The sequence below is a fragment of the Boleophthalmus pectinirostris genome, unplaced genomic scaffold (assembly GCF_026225935.1).
Source record: "Boleophthalmus pectinirostris isolate CB_2022bp ecotype Guang Dong unplaced genomic scaffold, ASM2622593v1 HiC_scaffold_16, whole genome shotgun sequence".
In the NCBI taxonomy this organism is placed as follows: Eukaryota; Metazoa; Chordata; class Actinopteri; order Gobiiformes; family Gobiidae; genus Boleophthalmus; species Boleophthalmus pectinirostris.
Genome location: NW_026571095.1, coordinates 30,618,448 through 30,644,771, shown reverse-complemented (window position 1 = coordinate 30,644,771; position 26,324 = coordinate 30,618,448). Strand labels below are relative to the sequence as shown.

The window sequence follows — 26,324 nt, the reverse complement described above, 5'->3', positions numbered from 1 at the left end:
GACAACGAGGTTCAGTTGTTACTTAGCGTAACACTGGATTTTAAGAAAAGCATGGCGGCTCAGAGTGAGGACTGACTCATTTCTGTGTCCGCAAGCCTGCCCTATCCACACAGCTTTGAGCATATTTGTTTACATTTTACCGAAACAAAACTTAAAACCGCATGGCTAATTTGCATAAACTAAGCGCTCAGAAAACAGCTCGCTATTGTGCGCTGATGTGGTTCAGCTTCTGTTGGATATGTGTGTTCTTTCTGTGACAGAGGGGTGTTCTGCTGATGGTGAGTTTGTTCAGTGCTTCTTTCACGTTGGAGATAGTTCATGTTAAACTTTTCAGAGATGATAGAGTCTATGCGTATGATCGTACGCATAGACCGTTTATATGGATGGACATATCTTCTAGCTTCTTAGCGTTTTGGCGGTGAATTACTTCGTGGCGCATAGACATACATCACAGTATCAGCATTTTCAGGCTTCCACACGGTGCCGGATTAGATAATATATATATAAATAAATCCTAAACCACGCACTGTGTCATTCCTCATTCACTCCACACTCACTGTCGGTATTGTAGCCACAGCTGCCCTGGGACAGACTGATGAAAGTGAGGCTGTCTATTTGCAACCACCACAAGTGTCTTGCCCAAGAACACAACAACAAAACTTGGACCGAGCGGAAAAGAAGTCGAGACACATCTTAAAGTCTCTTCATATTGTCCACATAAAGCTCTTGTCGCTTGTAGACTTACTCACAGTGGGAAGAGGAACCTATATTTTAGTAAGTAAGAGTACTGTTACTTTAATAAAAACATTACTCAAGTAGAAGTAAAATGCAGCTAGACAAGTATCCTGAAAAGTACAATGTATTTAAAAAGTTACTCAAGTAAATGTAACTGAGTACTACCACATTTTGCACATGTGTTTACAAAAGCATTCTCTCTGTGGATTCCTCTCAGACATTTCCGCCACTTTCCCAGCTCCTGGATTACACGTGTTCCGTTTAGCTCTCCAAACACTTCCAAGTCCACGTCACGCTCGCAATTAGCATCACCACGGCGAGCTAACGCGCCGCCTTATCCGTTCTCCACGCTCCTCAGCGAGGCTCGTATCTCGCACCAGAAGGGATTTCACCTGTTTGGATGAATGCGCCGCCCACCCATGTTCTCTGGTGCAGATTTGACACCCGTGTTCTTTTGTTCCGGAAAATACGGTTTGGGTTTTGTGTTTGTACATGTGAGAAACTCCAGAGAAGCTGGAAATATTTGGGGACACATAGTAGTTGGTGTAAAAGTGCATTGTGTAACTTTTTTCTGGTGGAGGTCACGTCAGACACTTTTCTCTGTGGAGATGTTGTCACTTTGTCTGGAATGTTTCACAGTGTGGCATTAAACATTTCTATCTTCATGGAAACCAAACCAGATCAAGTTATAGTTCAGATCTGTGGAGAGGCGACCCACTCACAGTCAGAATACACATTTTTATTGGTATTGTTGAGCTATAAAACCACTTGTAATTGAATAAATGTAAAGTAGAACTGTTTAATGTCACACTGTGGAACATTCCAGGCAAACATCTCCATAGAAACAAGTAGGTAATGGACTAAAAAGTTACACAGTACACCTTTTTAGATAAGTAGTTTTAATTTCAAGGTGCACTGTGTCACTTTTCTGGTGGAGCTTGTTTCATGGAGGTGTTTTTGATTCATTACAGCTGATGGCATCAATATTCCCTGTTGGGGTGAAGCTAACTGGTGGCACTGCTCTGTCTGAGGCTTTGTTAGACTTTAAAGGGCCCATATTACACTATTTTCTGGTCTATGTTATAAGGTTTCCCCATAAAAATCCAAGGTTCCCACTCTTTTTCACTGACGAAATTTCAAAACTTGACTTTTTCATGATCTAGAGTGAATTTTCCATGACTTTACATGTGTAGAACTGATCAGACTTTTAGGACTAAATATGAAATGTTAACTCTTTCCACTCACCTTATGGTTTGAGATTATAGTTTTTTAACATTCAAAATACTGTCAATGCATTTACTGTTGTCTCTTTTAAACAAAATTTGCATTTGTTCAGAAATAATCATAATAGTCTAATGAGAATTTAACAGAACGCTGTAGTTGCGTGAAAGAGATACTAATATTCCATGACTCTTCCAAAATTTTCATTGACTCTACAAAATTCCATTACTTTTCCAGGTCTGGAAAATGACATTTTCAATTTCAATGACTTTTCCAGGATTTCCATGACCGTGGGAACCCTGAAAATCATACCCAGAGTTGTGTTTTGTTTCATTCACATATGTTTAACACACAAACCCTGCAGATTTAAAGACTGAGTTTTTCTCTCAATCTGTAAACACTCTATTCCACTGTGATGTAATGTGGTAATGCAGGAAGCGCTCCATTGCGTTTTTAAACTCCATACACCTTCACTAGAATCATATGGATGATTTCAGACCTGGAATTTTGGAACTCTACTGAAATAAAGGTAAAAATAAGCTCTAAAACTACCACTTCATGACATCACAAGGTGGAACAGAGCATCTTAAGCTTTGGAGATGCTGATAGACTAATACCTAAAGGATTACTCAGCCATGTGTGAATGAAACAAAACACAACTCCAGGTCTGTTTTTGATGAGGTAACAACATTATAACATGACTTAAAGCTCACACGAGTCAGTTTTGTGTCAAAAAGGACCTTTAGTCAGAGATTTTTTGTAACTATCTGACCATAAAGAACTGATTTCACTGGAATTACAACAGCTGAGATGATTTGTGCTGTTAAACAAGTCCCTCCCAAATAACATTACAGCTATAACCCTAACATTCCACCATAGAGATGCATGTAGAACACTCCTAACGTGAAGTATTAATTGCTTTCTCTAGAAAATTCCAAAGTATGGCATTGAATTTATCTCTCTGGTATTTGTTCAATTACATTTGCTAAAACAAGTGCAAAAACAAACAAACTAAACTAAATTAAACAAACAAACAAAACAAAAAAACAACAACAAGTGACTCTCTGCTCCACCCTGTAACGTTCCTTATCATACTTACAAAAATCCTCTTTATTTGTATAACACATTTTGTTGTGCTGCAGACAGTTTTGCAGTTTTTGCAAAGTGCTCCACAGAGAGAAAGACTAAATATGCAGAGTTTGTGTGTTAAACATGTGTGAATGAAACAAAACACAACTCCAGGCATGTTTGTGATGAGGAAACATCATTATAACACAAATCAAATAAGAGAAAACAATAAAACTGCAATAAACAATGTAAATCAGTAGCTAAAATGTGTTAAAATAAATAAAGATACAAAGGAGCAAAAAACTCACACGGTGTTAAAAGGGAAGTGGGTTTTAAGACAAGACTTAAAACACTCCACCGTTATCTGTGTATGTTTCAATACTGGAAGGAATTTAAAAAGCGATTACAATCACAATTGAAGCTGTGTCTCCGGAGCCTTAACCTGCAGATAGAGACACGTCCAAGTTTGTTTTATTCTCAGGATGTGGACAGGCCTCATGTGAAAGCTCAGAACCTCCAGAATTCACTCACATGGAGAGGAGTGAACCCAAGCGGTGTTTTGTTAGACTAAACTTCTGTGCTATAGTCACAGTTTGTCCATAACAAACACCGCAGAGTGATTGGAAGCTCCCTTAGCGATACAGTAAGGAGCTCAGTCACACGGGAGGAGCACGGAGTAGAGACGCTGCTCCTCCATGTGGAGAGGGGAGCCATCGTTATCAGTGAAACGTATTGCTGGGTCTCAGATGACATCACAGCAGTCTAAAGGCTCAGGGGTCTCCAACATTTTTCCTCTGGTGAGCTACTTTTACATAATGGAAAAGCCAGAGAGCTACTAGTTTCAGTGGTCATAAAAAATGTAGTACCGTATTTTCCACTCAGGTTTTTATGAGGCACACTGTCTTTAAATGATCTATCTTCAAACTTTTTTCACAAATAAACTGCACTGGACTTTAAACGAAACACAACAGTTGGATGGGTCAGTGGGACTTTGCTTGGCGCGTTCACGGTGACTCTGGGCTTTGTTCAGTTGTGGCGTGTAGGGAGGGTGCTGTCTGGGACCACTGGATTGTTGCCGTGTTCGCAGTGACTCAGTTGTTCAGTTGTGGCTAGAAGTGGCACATTGCACTCGCTTTTTCGGTTCGTTCCTTCGTTCCGTTCCTCGTCAGTGTGGAGTGATGAATGTGGCTGCGGGTGTTTTTCGCTGTGCGGTCGCTGTCTGCTCCATGCTGGGACATCCAAGTGGATTCGTGTATAGGGAGCTCTGGATTGCAGGTGGTCATTTTTTTATGGAGTTGGAGGCTTTTGAGCACGCCCTATGACGATATATGTAAGCCTTATAGATTAGTTAGATGCCCATAACTCATAAAACCATTCTCCATTTATTGGTGCATTGTTTCCCAAAGACTGGGTCGTGACTCTTAGGTGGATCACAAGAGATTTTTTTTGAGATTGCCTTGTCACGATCTGCATGTTGGTCTGCAATATACAGTTCTGACACATGAGAGAATGAGTGAATATTTGGTTCCAATATTGCTGGTTCAACTGAAAGCTGAAAAGAAAAAGAAATGGTCCACATTTAATGTCCAAATAGGTGACTTATGGATCCTTTTTTTGCTGGTTGAATTACTGTTTTTCATTGTTTAAAACTTGAGTAATACTAATTGTTCAGAGGGACACGATCACTCAAACAATAAAATATCCATTAATGTTTAATAATGATTAAATCCACTTTTATTTTGTGATTTATGAATAATGTCTACTGACTTGGGTTGCAAAGGTTTGTGACTTTTAAAATATGGGTCCTCAGAAAAAAGAAAAAAAAGTTTGGGAAACACTGGTCTATAGGGTCTCCAACCTTTTTTCCTTTGGTGAGCTTTACATAACTTTTACATAACAAAAATGCAAAAAAATAAAAAATAAAATAGAGCTACTAGTTTCAGCGGTCATAAAACAAAATTAGTATATACATATAAGCCTTATATATTGAGGATATAAAAGCCTTATATATAATTTAGATGCCTATAAAACATAAACCATTATCCATTTATTAGTGTACAGTGGTAATAGGCATTTATTTAATCAAATTTTACTTAATCAGCACTATACGTGTAATTCAGAAATCCCCTGGTGAGCTAAAATGAATATTGTTCAACTGCAGTTTGTTGTAATACAGCTGGTCCAGGGTCTAGTCCAGGGCTGGGCAAACTACGGCCCGGGGGCCATATGCGGACCGTTAATCTTTTTAATCAGGCCTTGAATCTAACTTGAATAATAATCTAACATTTTTCAGTATTTTAAAAGTCATTTCAATAAATAGTAAATACTGTGGGACTTGAAAGACAGATATTTTGTTGTAATGCTTTGTCATTATTTTCAGTCTGATATTTCAATAACATAAAAGTGAAAAAATGCATAGCACACTCAGAATAATTATAGTTTCGGCAAAATAAGCTGTGATCCAAAGCCAGAAAAATATCTGACAAAGGCTTTTTTTTTGCAGAAATGTTATTGAAAAACTTTTAAAAAGCTTTAAGACATCAGCCATCAGAGTGTGTTAAGCATTTTTTTCACTTTTATCTTGCTGTTCCTTGCATTTGCACCTCTACAAGAACTTTGATTTTCTGTTTCATTTGATATTTCAATAACCTGGCATATGTTTTTTTATTCAAATCCCATGTTATTTTTTTCTCTTATGAGGTGGGTTACCAAAAAACTCCATCCATCTGCTCCTGGTCCGGCCCTCCTTTCAAATTTTAGAACCTTTGTGGTCCACGAGTCAAAAAGTTTGCCCACTTCTGGTCTAGTCAATGGTTGAAATGATCAGGTTCGATATTTGGGAGTTTACTTTTCGGATACTTCATGGCAAAATCCAAAATATTTAATAGGGAAAAATGTCTGGAAGGGATGCGCGGCAAGAGACATTTTCCACATTTTTTATGACATCAACACACTGTGGAATCTGAAAACAACCAATTTGATTTCAACATGTTTACCTCAAACCTCAGGACACATAGATCAGTTGATGAAATTTACCACAATATGACATACAGTGGTCCCTCGTTGATCGGTTACGTTCTAAAAATAACTCGTGATAGGTGAAATCCATGAAGTAGTCAGCGTTATATTTTAACAATTATTATATCTGTTTTAAGGCTGTAAAACTCCTCACCACACACTTTATACACTTTTCTCAGACAGGACAGTTACAACCCTTTTTGCATCCTTCTTAAATCTTATTGCTGCTGTGGTCCTTTTGTTATTTTCCTCCTTCTTTATGTAACAGGCCGAAGATGAACTTATTCCATAATGGAGCTCTACAGCGCAGAGTCCTGCACGGGTCCATTTTTGGAGACCCGCACCTGCGCAGTACAGCACCTGCCAGTTCACCCGAGATTATATCAAACTTTTGCGCTGCCTACACCACAGACTGAACCAAGACTAAACCAGAACTAACCCAGGACTAACCTAGGACTGATTTCAGGACTGAAGAGGAGGACTAAACCAGAACTGAAGTAGCACTAAAACAGGACTAAATCAGCACTAAACCAGGACTAATCCAGAACTGAAACAGGACTCACTGTCGGGATGGGCTTTACGGACACCCTGCTGCTCCACGGGCTTGTGGTTCTCTCTCTTAAGTCCTGCTTTCAGCAACTATTGCGGGTACCCAACCTGATGCAAGACTCTGCTACAGCGCGTAACCTCTCCCTTCCTTCATCATGTCCAGAATTCCAACTTTTTTGCGATGGTTTGTATCTTCCTCTGCCTTTTGGGTGCGATCACAGGAACGTTTCATCAACATTATGGGTTTTGTTGGGGAGAAAACTTGCAAACATACAGCACTTCAGAATCACACTGCTAAAGATTGAACATTTATGTAAATTCGGCAGCTGAACGCATTCTGTTCTGTACTGGAGACAGGAGTCCCTAAGCCAATCAGGACGCAGGGGAGAAATGCAATACACATTCATACACTGTAAATAAAAAGGCATGCAAAATTACACTATCAGCGAAACAGTGAGACTGCGAAAGGTGAACCACGATATAGTGAGGGATGTATACAAAAACTACATTTGTGAGATTCATAATACTTCATTTAGCATAATACAGTGTCTTTAAGAAAGTCCGTGTAGTGTAACTGTGAGCTGGTGCACTGGGCTGAGTGGTAATGAGCTCACACACATGTCACATAATGAGCAGAGTGTGTTGTGCTGGTGTCAGGTTTAAAGGGCAGCGGGGACACGCCTCAGGAGCTGTGGTCATTAAACAGCTCCGTCTGCTTCACAGCCTGTCTCATACTACGTCTTTTACACAATTCTCACTCTCACTCTACCACACTCAGACACATGCAGAGAAATGTTAAAGGTCCAATATGACACACGACTGACTCTTGTGAACTTTAAGCCATGTTCAAATACTTTTTCCTCTTCAAGAACAGACCTGGACTTGTGTTTTGTTTCATTCTCACATGTTTTACACGTAAATCGTGCTTATTTAGGCAGAGTTTTTCTCCCAAACAGAAAACACTCACCTTCATTAGAATCATTTGGATAATTTCAGCTCTGGAATTGTCCATTTCTACTGGACTACTACTACTACTACTAATACTACTACTAATACTACTACTACTACTGATACTAATACTATTACTACTAATATACTACCACATAAGCTCAAACTGTCACTATGGAGATTTTAGTGGTAAAAATGTTATGTTAAATAAAGTGCAAAAAACAATGAATAGTTAACATTTTGCTACAGGGTATTGGTGCAAATTTGATACCACTAGTAAGACTACTACTGTATTTTTCGGACATAAGTCACACTTTTTTCATGGTTTGGGTGTTTCCTGTGACTTATACTTCGATGCGACTTATATATTAAAATGTTCACACTGACAGCAGCGAGAGGATCTAGGCTTGTGCGTCAATATCTGCTGCTCCTGTTCCTCCTGTACCACTGTCACTTGGCTTTACTGCGCATGACTCTTGCAGAAAGAGCCTCTGTCCTGTCTGTTCAGTCGATCGCAACATTATTTCTGTACCACAGAAATTTTAAAATTTAAACAAATTTATGAAGACAACTGAGAAAACTGAATACAAATGCCCCCAAAAAGAAAATCATATTTTGCAGATTACAAAGCTGCAAGTAGTGAAATCTGCAGCCGAAAATGGTCATAGAGCAGCAGGAAGAAAGTTTGGAGTGAGCGAGAAACTTTTGACACCGGGAGGATGCAACATGCAACTTTCCTGGAAGTCACTGGATGGATTGACAAAGTTGGACTTCACTGACACCAAAACCATCCTCTCGGGATTTAGAAAGGCCGAAATAATTCGACTCCTAAGGAGCTGGAGGACATGTCTGGGGTGAAGGAAGTCTGGGAGTCCCTGCTTAGACTGCTGCCCCTGTGACCCGGCCCCGGATAAGCAGAAGAAAATGGATGGATGGATGGAATAATTCTAACTGGAACTGATGCTGAGTCTGACAACAGCTACGCAGAAGAGGAAGTGGCACAGACGATGAAGAATTCAATGGATTTAGTGATTTTGGAGTGAGATGGAGAGTTTGGTAAACTTGTTCTGTTCTATTGTTTATGCTATAGTTATCTGAAGAACTGTTCATATGTGACGTTAACAGTCTCTTCTATTTTTATTACTATAACTTATCTTTCAAGATAAAATGTCGGTTCCTGGTCTCTGATTTTATAAAATACATTCCCCCCCAAAAAAAGCGATTTATATATGTTTTTCCTTCATCATTACGCATCTTTTGGCTGGTGCGACTTATACTCCAGAGAGACTTATAGTCCGAAAAACATGGTACTAATACTCATACTTCTACTACTACCACCCCCATTACTACTGCTAGTACACTACTATTACTTATGTATTAATATGGAGATTTCACTTGTCAAGATGTCATGTTAAATAAAGCTTGAAATCCAGTGCATAGTTGTCATGTTTGCCACAGTATGCAATGCAGTACTGGATAGCACTACTAGTACTTCTACTACTACTTTGACTAATACTAAAAGTAAAAGGAGCTGTTAACTTGAAAACTAACTGCTACATCTCATATCACACATTATATAATACAGAGGTTTGCCTTTTTCAGTAGCGGGTTAATAATAGAGACGAGATGTACAGTGTCTTTACAAATGTGCGAGTGTAGGTCAAACTCACACAGCATCATTAAGAAAAATAGAAGAACAGGATTCACATTAGTAGTAATTAAGCTGACATTACACCCTATTGGACGCTGATGCTGCCTTCAGGTGCTGTGGGAATTATCGTAAATAGCTTTTGACAGGGAAATTGCACATGATTGCCGAGACCAATTCTGAGGAAGGTTCATTTTCTACTGGAGAAAAGGAAATACTCATGTTTGGCATTTTTATGTCCGTGTATATAATTGTATAATTTTGTGTCATTTATAAGTTTAAAGCCAGTTCTGCAAAACTTTTCAGAGCTTTTAAATATGTTATAGCTGTTTCCTCTCACTATTTACTCACCTGAAGTTGTATTTGAAGTGATTCATGCATGTTTGACTCATCTTTTGTGATTTTAAAAATGCGATATTTGACATTTTTTTACCGCCGCAGCTCTGTACTTACTTCATTCTCCAGTTTTATTTTCTTTATCGGTGATGCACGCAGGATTCGGTAGTCATTTTGGTACAAAGGAAAAAAAAAACTGCTGTGCACTCGTGTGATCTGGCTCAATATTCATCTAAAACGACGTAATAAAAAAAAAACAATCCATAACATCACAACAAAGAGCCGTGCAGCTGTCAACCCCTCCTGTGGATAGCTGCACATCAAGAGAGTGGCAGATTTATTTATTTTTTTTCATGCAACGCTGCCAAGTAAAAGTGCAGATACCAAAAAATTCTGCTTACATACAGCACTTTACTACTTGTACTTTGCTTTTTTCGACCAAGGATGAGAAGCTAAACACAAACAAAACTAAGAATAAAATTATTAAGATCTAAAAAGTGAATTCCGCATAATATGTCTGCTTTAAAACAGTCCCTATGACTTGCACAAAGCTGATTTCTTCCTCAGATGTAGCGTGAAACGTAATCTCATGTTATGATGTGGTTTGATTGACGGGAGCGCGCCGTTATCCGTCCCATCTCTGTGACCGCGCATGTCTTCTGTGATGATAACGTATCTGAAAATGAATCTACACGATGCGTTCAGGGGCTGACAGGAGATTTGTGGAGGAGAAAAAAAAAAAACGCTGTATCTCTGCGCGATAAATTAAACTGTTGAGATGGGAGCGGGAAACGGTAGGTTGATGTTCCTTCAGGATATTTCCCATAATGAATACTTTAATTGGGAAGGTAATAGAATTGCTTTATTACTGTAGCGGGCAGACCGATCTCCTTTCGCACACTCACACGGAAATCATACACTGACAGGGTGAATGAAGTGTCCTGCTCAATGGCACAACAGCAGCTTTGTGGGTTTTAGTACTTTTTACTCCATGCATTTATGTGATCCATATCAAAACTATCAACACTAGATAGCAAAGGTGGGGACTTGCGAGTCACGACTTGGACTGGAGTCAGACCTGAGTCACTATTTTTAGGACTTGAGACTTGACTTGATAAAATGGACTAAGACTTGGGACTTGACTCGGACTTGAGGCCTGTGACTTGAGAAGACTTGAGAAGCATTTATAAATCTGAATTCTTTCTATTCTGACCGTAATGATTCACATTAAGATCTTGTCAAGATATTTAAAAAGGAAAAATTTGCATTTCTACAACACTTATATACTCTATAAATATTCATATATAAATATTAGGGTACATCATTTGCAAAAAATTTTAGTGCGTATACATGCACATCAATAACCCGGTTATGATCGGGTTTTTTGAGTATCCTGGTTTCTTGATGGTGCATGTAAACGCAGTAACCCGGTTTCATTATCCCGATTATGGCAGTATCCCGGTTATTAGAAACCGGTTTACTGTAGCTGGTTTATTCCGATAGTAACCGGGTTACTTGTGGCATGTATAAGCAGTATCCCGGTTACTGCAACATAAAGTTGAGTGCGCATGCGTCCAAAAGACACTTTCCAGTCTTTTCACCACAACACTAGCGACATAAATAAATTGACCAACATAAATAAAGTGACCACATGAGTGAAATGACTGTAAAATAAAGAGCTGCGCTAAACCTGCACACGTACAATCTGCACTCGTACGACCTGCACTCGTGTGATCGCTGAAAAGCTAAAACATGAACTATCTCCTATACAACACATGCACGGAACAGACTCACCATCATTAGCGCCTCTTCTGTCATAAAAAGAACACACATAATCCACAGAGTCGTGTCATTTAGTCCAAAAGAAACTGATCACATCAGCGGCACAAGGAGCGAACTGTTTTTATCACCGCTAACAGTTTATGCTAATTAGCGATGTGGTCTTAAGTTTCGTTTCTGTAAAACATAAACAAATGTGATCAGAGCTGAATTATATTATCAAATGGGCTGATGTGGCTCTACAGTGGTTATGGTTTATATGTTGTAAAGTTGAGTTTATTTATGCAGAAGATTTTAATGAAGAATCTGTTGGGTTTGACCTGCACAGTGGATTGTGGGAGATCTCGTAGCTCCTTAGCTTCTTATGCTAAAGGAGCTCACGGTTTGTATTTTTCTTGGTTTATTAAATTGATTTAAGTTAATTTTTGCGCTTGCGCATTTGCAAGATTATGTCAAGAAACCAGGTTACTCCATTTGATCATGTATATGCGGATATGAGTATCCCGGTTTCTCAGTGTGTATATATACGCAGTAACCCGAATACTGACATAACCGGGATATGGCTAATAACCGGGTTATTGATGTGCATGTATACGCACTCATTGTTACTAGGTACAGATTGATTTTCAAAAGTTGGGCAAATGATACACCCTAATAAATATACTATGACATTATAAGTACAATTTATCTTAGAATTTATCATATAAATTGGAAAAAATCTAAGCTATTTTTGGTACTTTCGTTTGGTACTTTAAATGACTTGAAGCTCAAAGCAGACAACTTGGACTTGACTTATGGGCTAGTGACTCGAGATTCAACTTGGATTTGCCTGTATTTAACTTCACTTGCACTTGAGGTCAAAGACTTGAGACTTACTTGAGACTTGCAAAACCACGACTTGGTTCCACCTCTGCTAGATAGTCATTTGAAATATTTGAAGTATAAATACACCCATATTACACTCTTTTTTGATTTTAATATGTTGTTTCCTCATCACAAACAGACTTGGAGTTGTGTTTTGTTTCATTCACACATGTTTAACACACAAACCCTGCCTGAGTTCTTCTCTCAAATAGAAAAAAGTCTGTTCCACTTTGTGATCTGGTAATGATAAACATGGAAACAAAACACAAATCCAGGTATGTTTCTGAGGAGGTAACAGCATTATAAATCTCACAAGAGTCCGTTTTCCAGAATCTACACACATTTTATACACAAATCCTGCATATTTAGGTTTAGTTTAGTTTTTCTCTCAAATACAGGAAGTGGATAATTTCATCTCTAGAATTGCCAATCTCAACTGAACTACAAAAGTAAAAGGAGCTGTTAACTTCAGAACTAGTGGTTTGCCATTTTCAACAGCAGGTTGTCATTACAAATGTGCGAGTATAGGTCAAATTCACACAGCATCATTAAGAAAAATAGAAGAGGATCCACATTAGCAGTAATTAAGCTGACATTACACCCTATTGGACCCTGATGCTGCCTTCAGGTGCGGTGGGAATTATCGTAAACAGCTGTTGACTGGAAAATTGCTCATGAACTTGACAAGACAGATTCTTTTAAATTTGTGAACATCCATCTGAGCAAGGTTCAAGTGGTAGTTTTCAAGTTAGCTGCTTTTTTTAATTTAGTTCATTATCCATCCATCCATTTGCTTCAGCTTCCTGGTTCACAGATGATAAAAATGCTTTATAATAAATTTAGACAGTACACAGCAGACTTGTTTTGGCCTCAAGAGTTGCTTATACAATATTTCTGTACTGGGACAAAACAAATTTTGCTCAAATACATGCGGAAAAATCAGGTACATGGGCCTTTACTGTCACATTTGTCCCTGAAAGTATATATTTGTTGCGCACATTTCTAGCTGACATTGTAAATAAGCAGTTTTTAATGTTTTCCGTACCTGCCTGGGGACTGCAGATGGAAAGGAGTTTGTAGCTAAATCTGGAGCAGAGCATCTTTTTGTCTTTGAGATCCATGTAATCTGTGCACTGCCCTTTAAAAGTAAATAAGAAAATAAATAAAAGGTGACATTGCACCCTTTTGGACCCTGATGATGCCTTAAGGTGCTGTGGGAATGACCGTAAATATCAGTTGAGTGGGAAATTGCACATGAGCGGTATTTTCCACCGGAGAACGGGAAATAATCTGATACTCACATTGGCGAGATGAAATAACATTTGACCTCTCATAATAGCAGCAGGACGGCAGAGAATGAAGAAAATGTGACGTTTTTATGTTTGTATTTTAGTTTAAAAGAGCCCATTTCTGATCTACGTTATAAAGTTTCTTCATCACAAACATACCTGAAGTTGTGTTTTGTTGCATTCGTACATGTTTAACCTGTCTGTCTTCATTGAGATCCAATCCCGACCAAGTTACAGGTCAGATCTGTGGAGAGGCGACCCCGCTCAGAGTCAGAATGTCTGTTTTTCTAGGTATTTTTGAGCTGTAAAACCACCTGTAATTGAATAAATGAAAAGTAGATGTTTAATGTCACACTGTGGAACATTCCAGACAAAGCAATGACATATCCATAGAAACAAGCAGGTGACTGACCCCCAACCTAAAAGTTACATTCCACAACAAATCTCCAAATGCCCCCATCCAACCATCTCAGATTTGACTGAAAAAATTCTAGGAGGTTCACACACTTTGCACATGAAATCAGAGTGCTTTTTTTAGCTTCTGAAAGTGCTCTGTATGCACACACCACATTTTTGCAAAAATAAGGCAGAACACCAACACAAATTTTGGATATTTTAAAAACAGACGTCTACTCTTTCTAAAACAGTCCGTTTTATGTAGGTGGATGCTATAATTTTTTTGGTATAACATGGTAAAGACGGCACCAATTATTATTATTTTTTTCCATTTGGGTCAGGTCAAGTGGTAATGGAGGGAAACAGGGGCAGATTTTTTACATTCAAACAGCTCTTATTCAGAAACTAGAGGGACTATTGGAATAAGTAAAGTATCAGAATGTAGGAAAGAGTTACACTCCAACAGGGTAAAGTTAAACCTGTGATATTCTTTCAAGTTGTTGACAAAAAATTTAAAAGCTCATGTCGCTGTAACGGAGGGAATGAAATATGCAGCACTTTTTGGGCAATAAATACAAACAGTGATAACTCTTGGTTCTCACTTACATATCCTTAACAAACTGGTTTGAATATTTGCTTCATATAGTTTTCTACCATATGGTACAAGATTAGGTTGAAAAACCTCTTACTTTTTGACTCATGAGATTTTTTATTAAGAAAGGTCATGGTAACAGAGGGAAAAGTAACAGAGGGAAAATTGTGCAGCAAGTAGAAGGTGCATGATTTTACATAATTTGTCATCTTTTTTCTTCCGAATATTTTAATATTACTTCAAAATGAAAGGAAACTATTTCTATAAAATATGTCAGTCCTTCCAAGCAATTTTTAAAGCATCATTTTAATAAAAAATAAAATAAAATCATGTACCTTCATCAACAGTTCAAAGATCGAATAACACAAGATATGATGAAATACATCCATTTATTTACATGATTTGCAGGTGTTTGAAATTTGGGAAATAATTTTTGTTCCATGTTTCATACATGGTCTGTTTAAAACGTATGTAACTTTAGAACCAAAAACGGTACAAAAAAAAAAGGTAAACAGTTTCATAAACTAGAGTACATATGTATCTGTTGAATACATTTTTATATCAGATGCATTAACTTGAATTTTTGGCCTTGCTGTTTACTTCTGCTTGACCGGGCCCATTTATAACACTTAATATCTTCGTCCATTTTAAAATGCAAAGTCCACAGTGGCATGTGTGGGAAGGTGTATGTTCAGTATCAACCCTCTAGCTTTGAAATTGCACTTTCCACAGTCCTTCACAGATACCCTCAGATTTGAAGAATAAAAATTTCAAGCAAATTCAAGCCCCTAGAAATAGCAGTGTAAAAGTTCAGATTCTACAAATACATTTGCAAAAAATTTTAATCCTTGAAAATTTGAAGGATCGACCTTAGTTAGTTTTTTAGATACAGCAATCTGAAAGTGGCTCCTTAGAAAACTCTGCTCAAAACAGGTCAGGGGAGAGTTGACTAAAAAAATTTTTTATGACAAAACTATATTTAGTTGGGAGCTAAAATTTGGAACTTTTCTTATTGGAAAGTGTGTGAACTCCCCAAATCTGAGATGGTCGAGCGGGAGCATTTGGAGTTTTGGCGTGGAATGACCCATACAGCACATTTAAGTTCATGGCCATACTGTGATAAGCCTTTAAGACAGGGGTGCTCACACTTTTTCATCATGCGAGCTACTTACAAAATGACCAAGTCAAAATGATCTACCTACTACAAAGCCAAGCAAACTGCACTGAAACACTCTGTGCCCCTTTTTTGGACCCTCACCCACAGTTTGAGAACCCCTTCTTTTAGAGAACTTCCTCTGGCACTTTACACAAAACTGTGAAAAAAAGTGAAGGAAGCAGATAAGATTTTTAAACCTGTTTTTTTAAAGTTCCAAACTGGAGTTGCATTCTTTTCTGGTTTTGCAGTGATATTTACCAGCCTCTGCACGTTTACCAAACCAAACGCACATCGTGACAAACACAGATGCATTTGTGCACTTTTGTTAGACAAACTTCAGCCAAATGTGGCAGTAGGTCTGTTCTGTAGATCTGCTCTATGCTGTAGACCTGCTTTGTGCCAACACTGGAACACAAATTTAGACTCGTTTTTGCTTCACGTTTCGTCTTGCTCTTCTAATCAGCCGCACTGTGGGAGGGGCTTGTTTTCGCTGTACGCAGGAAGGAGCGAGAGAGTGAAAAGGCGAGGGGCGGCGTGCTGACGTGAGGCAGATGGACAGGTAGGGTGTTTAGGAAGTTGAACCTGCCCTGTGATGCACGCTGGTACACGAGGGCACACGCTGTCGCAGACGAGCTGCGCATAGGGAGTGTGTGTATTTGTGATGTGCCTTAGAGTCTCCGCAGGTTTCAAATGAGCACACAGGCTGCACTGAGACGCCCCACACTCTCCTGCACCCCGCTACAAATTTATTGCCAACAGCAGCGGCCGTAATGAAATATGATCAAGTGTCAGACCTTGAGTGAGAGACAAGACCGAATCCAAACGCGATTGAGTCCGAGACGAGTACTAAGACACGCCGATCTACCCACACGACCTTGGCGATCGACTGGTAGATCGTGATCGACGTATTGGGCACCCCTGCTTTAAGATGAAAAATAAATACATAAATAAACACATTTTCTCTTCTCTCCTCACTTTCCTTCCAGCTCCACTCCAACTCGGACAAAGGAGACGGCTCGGTGCGCTACATCCTGACGGGAGAGGGCGCCGGGTCCCTCTTCACCATCAACGAGGACACGGGCGACATCCACGCTCCCGTCAGCCTGGACCGCGAGACCAAAGCCCAGTACGTCCTCCACGCCCGGGCCGTGGACAGACGCACCAACCGCTCCATAGAGACGCAGTCCGAGTTCATCGTCAAGGTCCAGGACGTCAACGACAACGCGCCCACCTTCCCCCACGGGCCCTTCTCGGCCACCGTACCCGAGATGGCCGACGTCGGTACGTTCTGATGTGTTTATTTGTGTGGATTATGTCAAATATATGATGCAAGAAGACAATAAACGTAAATAGACAGACAGACAGATCAAAATTAGACACCTTTTCCCCTTTAGTGAGCTTCATAATGGCGTCTCCTGAAATGGTTTTCACTTCGCAGCTGTTCTCTCTCCCTTTCTCTTTTCCCCCTCTTTCTCCTGCTCTGTCCCCCTTTCCTCTTTTTCTTCCCTGTCTCTCCTCCCTTTCTCCCCTCTCCTACCCCCCGTCTCTTCCCTTAATCTCTCTTTCTCACCTCTTTCTCTCACTCTGTCCTCCCCCTTTTTCTTCTGTCTACCCAGCCCCACCTTCTTTCTCTCCCACTCTTTCTCTCTCTCTTCCCCCTTTTCTTCTCTTTTCTCACCTTTCTCTCTTAATTCACCCACCTCCCTCTCCCTCTCCTCTTTCCCACTCTCTCTCCTCCCTCTTTTTCGTCTGTCTACCCCTTTCTCTCTCTACTCCCCCTCCTCTCCCCCTCTCCTCTCTCCACCTCTCCTCCTCTCTCTCCCTCTGCTATCCTCTCCTCCTCTCTCCTCTCTCTCCTCTCCTCGTCCCCTCTCCTCCTCTTCCTCTCCTCTCTCTCTCCCTCTCCTCTATGCCTCTCCTCCTCTCTCCTCTCTCCTCCTCTCTCTCTCTCTTCTCCTCCTCTCCTCTCTCCTCTCCTCCTCTCTCTCTCTCTCTCCTTCTCTCTCCTCTCTCTCCTCTCTCCTCTCTCCTTCTCTCCCTCTCCTCCTCTCCTCTCCTCTCTCTCTCCTCCTCTCCTCCTCTCTCTGCCTCTCCTCTCTTTCCCTTTCCCCTCTTCCTCTCCTCCTCTCCCCTCCTCTTTCTCCCTCTGCTCTTCTCTCCCTCTCCTCTCTTTCTCTCTCCTCTCCTCCTCTCTCCTCCTCTCTCCTCTCCTCCTCTCTCCTCACCTCTCCTCCTCTCTCCTCACCTCTCCTCCTATCTCCTCTCCTTCTCTCTCCTCTCCTCCTCTCTTTCCCTCTCCTCTCCTTCTCTCCCTCCTCTCCTCTCTCCCACTCCTGTCTTCTCTCTTCTTTCCTCTCCTCCTGTCTTCTCTCCGTCTCCACATGTGAGTGTTTCTCTCGTCGTTGTCGCTGTGAGTGTGTGAGCTCTAAACACGTCTCTGTCGCTCACACACCTCCTGTTCACAATATGTTCATGCGTCTGTGTATATTTAGCACTGATCCACACGTGCAGCGTTTAGCCCAGGTTTAGTGTCACAGAAGCATGAGTTGGTGGTTCAATTCCATTATTATTAATTATTGCATCCTGGTGTTCAGCTCATTTTGAAGAATTTCTCATTAGCAAAAGTGTGAGGAGTGTCTGATTAATTCATGAAATGATTAAAGGAGCAATATGTGATTTTTCTGGTGGATTCCTGGCTGTAGAGACGTTATGGCTACAGTTTAATTCGGATTTTTTTTTTTTTTTTTTTATGAAATTCGATTTTTTTGCAAGGTCGTTCACATTTCCAATTAAATGTGACTTGTGTGTGATCTCCAGTGTGAACTTTAAACGCCTCAAAAGTGTCCCGCATGTGCACTGGAGAACACGGACACAAAACTCAACGCAAGTTTGATTATTATTTATATTCATCTTGACATCACCAATCAACAAAGATAACAGCCAGAAACACAAAGTTATCCAAAAGAAATATTTAAATCAATAACATATCTTTGTGCCTCTTCAGAGGAGAAGCTAAACAAAGGCATAGAAAATATCTAAAAATATATATACACACATTTCCTCCGTATAACATTTGCCGTTCTTGATGTCAAGCTAATTAAACATTTTTACACCCTTAAATAAATAAAATACACCCTTCAAAATAAAAGCTCTAAACGTAAACGTGAAAGTTAATGGTTAACAACAGAAAATAGAGTGCGATATAAAAGTAATTTTAAAATGTCACACGAGGTTTTAACTAAGACAAATTATACCCTGGGTTATTTACAGATGTTTAGGCCCTGTTTACAAGTAAGTATTTTATTTTTATTTTTTTTAACTGAGACATTTCCCTTTCGTTTGTACCCATCTTTTACACACAAACGGTGAATTTGCCTCTGAAAACAAATCTTTCTGAAAACTGCAGCTAGAGTGGAGATTTGGGAAAACTCCAGTTTTGTGTGTAAAGTGAGATAATCTTACGGAGTTTTAGGAGCTGACGTGTCAAAAGTGCGACCAGTGTTTCACTTTTGCTCTGATGATGATGAAACATTCAGAGCAGCAGTCGGATTTCTTCTGCTGCAGACACTTTTCATGTGTTTGCATTTGCACACAGCTGATGTTTCATATCCATAACCAGAGACAAATGANTTCTCTCTTAATTCACCCACCTCCCTCTCCCTCTCCTCTTTCCCACTCTCTCTCCTCCCTCTTTTTCATCTGTCTACCCCTTTCTCTCTCTACTCCCCCTCCTCTCCCCCTCTCCTCTCTCCACCTCTCCTCCTCTCTCTCCCTCTGCTATCCTCTCCTCCTCTCTCCTCTCTCTCCCTCTCCTCGTCCCCTCTCCTCCTCTTCCCCTCTCCTCCTCTCTCTCCCTCTCCTCTATGCCTCTCCTCCTCTCTTCCTCTCTGCTTCTCCTCCTCTCCTCTCTCTCTCTCTCTCTCCTCTCTCTCCTCTCTCTCTCTCTCTCCCTCTCCTTCTCTCTCCTCTCCTCCTCTCTCCTTCTTCTCCTCTCTTCCTCTCTGCCTCCTCCTCTCCTCTCCTTCTCTCTCTGCCTCTCCTCTCTTTCCCTTTCCCCTCTTCCTCTCCTCCTCTCCCCTCCTCTTTCTCCCTCTGCTCTCTCTCCCTCTCCTCTCTTCTCTCTCTCTCCTCCTCTCCTCTCTCTCTCCTCCTCTCCTCCTCCTCTCTCCTCCTCCTCCTCTCTCTCTCTCTCTCTCCTCTCTTTCCCTCTCCTCTCCTTCTCTCCCTCCTCTCCTCTCTCCCACTCCTGTCTTCTCTCTTCTTTCCTCTCCTCCTGTCTTCTCTCCGTCTCCACATGTGAGTGTTTCTCTCGTCGTTGTCGCTGTGAGTGTGTGAGCTCTAAACACGTCTCTGTCGCTCACACACCTCCTGTTCACAATATGTTCATGCGTCTGTATATTTAGTACTGATCCACACGTGCAGCATTTAGCCCAGGTTTAGTGTCACAGAAGCATGAGTTGGTGGTTCAATTCCATTATTATTAATTATTGCATCCTGGTGTTCAGCTCATTTTGAAGAATTTCTCATTAGCAAAAGTGTGAGGAGTGTCTGATTAATTCATGAAATGATTAAAGGAGCAATATGTGATTTTTCTGGTGGATTCCTGGCTGTAGAGACGTTATGGCTACAGTTTAATTCGATTTTATTTTTTTTTTTTTAATGAAATTCAATTTTTTTGCAAGATCGTTCACATTTCCAATTAAATGTGACTTGTGTGTGATCTCCAGTGTGAACTTTAAACGCCTCAAAAGTGTCCCGCATGTGCACTGGAGAACACGGACACAAAACTCAACGCAAGTTTGATTATTATTTATATTCATCTTGACATCACCAATCAACAAAGATAACAGCCAGAAACACAAAGTTATCCAAAAGAAATATTTAAATCAATAACATATCTTTGTGCCTCTTCAGAGGAGAAGCTAAACAAAGGCATAGAAAATATCTAAAAATATATATACACACATTTCCTCCGTATAACATTTGCCGTTCTTGATGTCAAGCTAATTAAATTTTTTTTATACCCTTTAAATAAATAAAATACACCCTTCAAAATAAAAGCTCTAAACGTAAACGTGAAAGTTAATGGTTAACAACAGAAAATAGAGTGCGATATAAAAGTAATTTTAAAATGTCACACGAGGTTTTAACTAAGACAAATTATACCCCTGGGTTATTTACAGATGTTTAGGCCCTGTTTACAAGTAAGTATTTTATTTTTATTTTTTTTAACTGAGACATTTCCCTTCGTTTGTACCCATCTTTTACACACAAACGGTGAATTTGCCTCTGAAAACAAATCTTTCTGAAAACTGCAGCTAGAGTGGAGATTTGGGAAAACTCCAGTTTTGTGTGTAAAGTGAGATAATCTTACGGAGTTTTAGGAGCTGACGTGTCAAAAGTGCGACCAGTGTTTCACTTTTGCTCTGATGATGATGAAACATTCAGAGCAGCAGTCGGATTTCTTCTGCTGCAGACACTTTTCATGTGTTTGCATTTGCACACAGCTGATGTTTCATATCCATAACCAGAGACAAATGAGGCTCGGAGGTCAGCGATTTTGACACTTCTTTAACAGATCTGTGGAGAGGCGAGCCCGCTCAGTAATGCACGTTTTTCAAGGTATTTGTACGGTGGCCGACGGGGGCCAAACGCACTGCAACAGCTCAATGTGTCTCATTTAGAGTAAACAACTTCAAGTACAGAAACGATGCAAATTCACAGGGTCAAAAACAAGTTTAAACGAGGTACAAACAAAAAAAGTGGTGCAAATGAAAAAAATGCGCTGCAAGAAACAAAGACAAATGCATCATCATCAAATGCGCTGCAAATAGAGAAACGATGCAAAGCGCGAAACAATGAAAACCAAGAAAACACCTGCAAAAGAAAAACGCTGCATAAAGAGTCGCCAACGGAAGTGCTCCAAACCTGCAGGGGGCGCTCAGTAACAGTGTCCGCGGACCGCAAAGGCCGTGCTGAAATGAGACAGGTGTAGTTATTTTATTAGATGCTAACGCTAATGCTAACAACAGGCACCACACAAATTACGTACAAAAATCGGTAAAAACATTACGCATGGGTACTCAAACTGTAGGAGACCAAGTTATTCTAATAATTCTCATCCAAATCTTATGGCTGAAAGCGAAAACTTATGTTTAACTTTTGCAAAAACAAAATGGTTTTATTTCTGGGATACATCTAAAATAGACTAAATGACCTTAAAGCTTCAAAAACTGTGATGGGATATGCATTATGAAGTATGTTTCTATTGATAAGTGATTACATTTATACCGGGAATGCATTTACATCAGTTTATTTAAAAAAAGACATCTCTCCTTTGAGAAAAGATGATTTATTAAACAATCATAGGAACTTCGGGAAATAATCATAATGTGAATAGTCAGACATTAAACCCATTACACACACACTGCATTAATAGGTTTGTACAAACAACTGTATGTCAGCGTACTCTCAAATTGTTACCTTTTTACTGAGCCAGGTGACAGTTGAAAATGGACAAATTATCTTTGCAATGTGACACTGTTACTGCAGACTAGACTACTAGACTGCTCTGGCTTCAGGTCATTTCCCTTAACCAATCAAAGTCTGTGTCTATGATAGAGATAACCAGACAAAATCAAACAATCAGCAGAAAAGATTGAAGACAAGACATTAAAGCTCAAAAAAATACATTCCTGTGTTTGTTTCTACTCTCCAATCGGAGTACTCTTCTGGATGAAGTGTCCCAGTACACGTATACAGTCCTAGAAACCTCCAATATCACTGCATAACTGCAGTACAATAGTAAATTCTTATAGTGCATGTAATCAGTTACTACCAAAGAGACACCAAATAAACGGCACATTTCACCATGAAACAAATGTCAGTATAGACGAAAAACATTCAGATAAACTTATGAGCAAATGATATGTTTTCAGTTTTGTCTCACACACTTGGTAATATCATATAAGGGCACATTTACCATGGTACACTGCCTCAGTGATGAAGTTGTTTAGGTGCTCCTCAGCTAAGATGAAAAGAAACCACCATTTTACCGTTTTACTTCTGCAAGAAATTAGAAGTTAAACCTAAAATTTAAGGACACATCACTATTAACACACATTGGAGACAGCAGGAGGGAGGCCTGATGCAACCAGAGGCCCTACAGATCTGCTGCAGTCTGGACGACCTCCTCCTCAGTGAGTCTGGACATGGACAGTGAAGACATGAACCATTGTACTTGGGCCACTCAGTCTGATGTATCTCTTGTCTTCTGGAGGAGGAAGAGCAGAATGGGCCTTATGTCTGATAGGTTCAAAGTCAGGTCCTACAGAGTGAAAACCAGTAATGACCACTGTTGGGCAAGTTACTTTAAAACTGTAATGCGTTATTTATTACTTATTACTGTCATTTCAAAGTAATTCGTTACATTACAATATTACTGCATTTAAAATGTAAGGCATTACATTACTATTGCATTACTTTAAGTTACTCTCACCAAAATAACTGCGAAAAAGCTGAACTTTTGAGCCGTATATGGACTGAACCAGGACTAAAACAAGGTCTAAACCAGGACTAAACCAGAGCTGAACCAGGACTAAACCAGGACTATAACAGGACTAACCTCAGACTGATTCCAGGACTGAAGTGGAGGACTAAACCAGAACTGAACTAGGACTAAAACAGGACTCACTGTCGGGACGGGCTCGAAGGTGACCACAGAAGAAAGGACCGGCTTTGCTCCGCACCTCATGGAGGTAAGAGCGGCTGTCGCCCGATCGCGCTTTATGGACACCCTGCTGCTCGGGCTCACGGTCCTGATTTCAGCAACTATTTGCGGGTACAAGACCCGGTGCAAAACTCTGCTACAGCGCGTAACTTCTACCTTCCTTCAACGTGTCCAGAAGTCCAACTTTTTGTGCGATGGTTTGCATCGTCCTCTGTCTTTTGGGTGTGAGCGCAGGAGACTTTGTCGGTGCAGAACATTTCGTCGACGTTGTGGATTTTGTCGGAGAGAAAACTTGCAGACATACAGCACTTCAGAAGCACACTGCTAGAGATTGAACATTTATTTAAATTTGGCAGCTGAACATATTCTGTACTGTACTGTTCAGGAGACAGGAGTCCCTCAGCCGATCAGGACACAGCGGGAGGAACGCAATACGTGTTCATACACTAAAAACAAAAAAAGGCATGCAAAATTGCACAAAAAAAAAAAAATTCTAAAAATCAGCGAAACAGCGAGACCGCGAAAAGTGAATCGCGTTAGAGACGAGCCAGGTCTAAACCGACCCAGGTCTAAACCAGGTCTAAACCAGGTCTAAACCAGAAGTGACCCAGGTCTCAAAACCAGGTCTAAACAGCGTAGAGTTCTGGGTCGGTCCTTTCACCCGCGGTTAACTGAAGGTTTATCTGGCCGCGTCTCCGGCGTTTCACCGCTGCTGATTTCACTGTGATTTTAGCGAATTTCTATGAAGAAAAACCCACCACTTCAATCCAGGTTAAAAAAGCATTGTAACGCGCGTTACTCACATTTGTACCGAGTAAAATATTACAATTTTTCCCCCGTAATGCCTTACATTACTGCGTTACAGCAAAAATCAACGCATTACTGTAATACATTACTTTTATAATACATTACTCCCAACACTGGTAATGACACACACATTACGAAAACTACAAAATGATTACAGGAAAATGGAAAATATCTAAATTGAAACAGCTAAATATTAATATAAGTATTTTTACTCTTTAAATCATGATCTCAACATGAGCATGATTCATTTGCAGCCCTTATTAATACTGGAGTTTGCAATGCAACATGCACCATACCTAATCTGTGGCAGGAGTCTGGTTCAGCACCTCCAGTGCAGTGTGGGCTTTACTTTGTAATCTGCATTTGACCCATTTCATGAATCATGAGTGTCTCATCAGCCAACAGTTCTGTGGCCCCAGCAGTGTGTTGTGTCCTCATACAAGAGTCTGCAGATGAGAAAAGACAATGAATATAAAACATTTCAAACAGTTTTCTCTTTACAGTTTTCTCTGTTAGTAGTAGTTTACTACTGTACTTGCTTGTACTTGTGTTTAAGTAATAGTCAAAAAAAAATCTTACAGTCACCAATCAAGGATCCCTTCAGAATACGTCAACTACCTCTGATATTATTATTTGCCAAAAATATTTCACTAATTATTGACTGTGAAGGCCCGGACTAGCCCAGGACTAGACCAGGTCTAATCTTGGATTTGAGAGCGAGAGAGAGAGGTGTCCGCAAAGCACGATCAAGCTGCTTTAGCGCCGTGGGGCGCAGAGCTCTGCGCCAGTCCTTTTGCCCGCGGTCACCCACACTCAATCCTGATTCAGTTCTGGTTTAGTCCTAGTTCGGTCCTGGGATCAGTCCTGGTCTAGTCCGAACCTTAATCTGCATGTGTCGCGCCTTCCCAGTGGCTCTTTGGCGCTTCCCAGAGGAGGCGAGCCTCACCTATTGAAAACCGCTGCACTAAAGTCTCTCTCAGCCTGGTCCATCGTTCCAGGCAAAGATCCAGAAATGGCACTTATTTTCAGGACAACGACGCTTTCTGTTCAAATATGAAAGTTTGAGTGGACTTTTCATCGCGTTAGCTCCAAATTAGTAGCTAAAGTTTTAGCTCAAAGCTCCGAGGTTCACACAGTTAACACAGTTAAAAACAAACTTATTTGACAGTTTTGTGGGTTATGACCGTAACACAGTAGATGAATATAATCAAATAAAAGCCACTTTACCGTAACAATCATTAGTCCCTGCTGTAGTTTATCGTCAGTCAGCTGTTTCTGTCTCATTCAAAGGCAGATCCTTTCTCTCTGTCCAGCCGGTGTGTCTCTCCATTGAGCTGTTACACTGAGCACGCCCCCTGCAGGTTTGGAGCACTTCCGTTGTGGTGAGTCTTTATGCAGCGTTTTTCTTTTGCAGGTGTTTTCTTGGTTTTCACCGTTTCGCGCTTTGCGTTGTTTCTCTATTTGCAGCGCATTTGATGATGATGCATTTGTCTTTGTTTCTTGCAGCGCGTTTTCTTTTTCATTTGCACCACTTTTTTTTGTTTGTACCTCGTTTAAACTTGTGTTTGACCCTGTGAATTTGCATCGTTTCTGTACTTGAAGTTGTTTACTCTAAATGAGACGCATTGAGCTATTGCAGTGCGTTTGGCCCCCGTCGGCCACCGTATATTTGTGAGTAATACTTACAACTGTAATGAAATAAATGCTACAGGTTTGAATCTAATCCAGGCGCCGCCCAGAGGTAGCCTGCTTCATCAGCCGGTTTTACGTCGTTTCACTTCGTACAAACCATCTGACTTCGCAGCCTTAGGTTTTGTTCACTCGACAGTAGCGGGTACTTTTTTATTATTTAACCAATCACTGCTATTTGGTCGTGACGTATGAAATGCACCACTAACGGGGTTAACTGGTATATTAAGCGTTTCTCAAATCCCGTAGGAAGAAGGGTAATAACGTCTTTCCCCTTGATGAAATTCACCAAACATTCTCTTTATTTTGGCTTTAAATCCTTGATCTCGGGAATCATTGACAACACTGAATATGTGGCACTTCACTGATTGGCTGGTGCCCGAACTTGCACTTCTGGGGTTTTTGCGAACCGTCTAGTGTATTCTGATTCCTGAACTAGTCACTGGAGAGAAATGAAATTGAGCAGAGGCACTAGGTGGCGCCAGCCTTTCTAGCCCAGA

General features: G+C 40.3%; 1 protein-coding gene across 1 annotated transcript in view; it reads left to right on the top strand.

Moving 5' to 3' along the window:
• Positions 1–26,324, top strand: part of LOC110166143 (cadherin-18-like) — a 174,644-nt gene that overhangs the window by 24,774 nt on the left and 123,546 nt on the right. Inside the window, exon 2 of the mRNA XM_055151377.1 lies at positions 16,586–16,880. Coding sequence (XP_055007352.1) covers positions 16,586–16,880 — 295 coding nt within the window. The remainder of the gene's footprint in view (positions 1–16,585; positions 16,881–26,324) is intronic.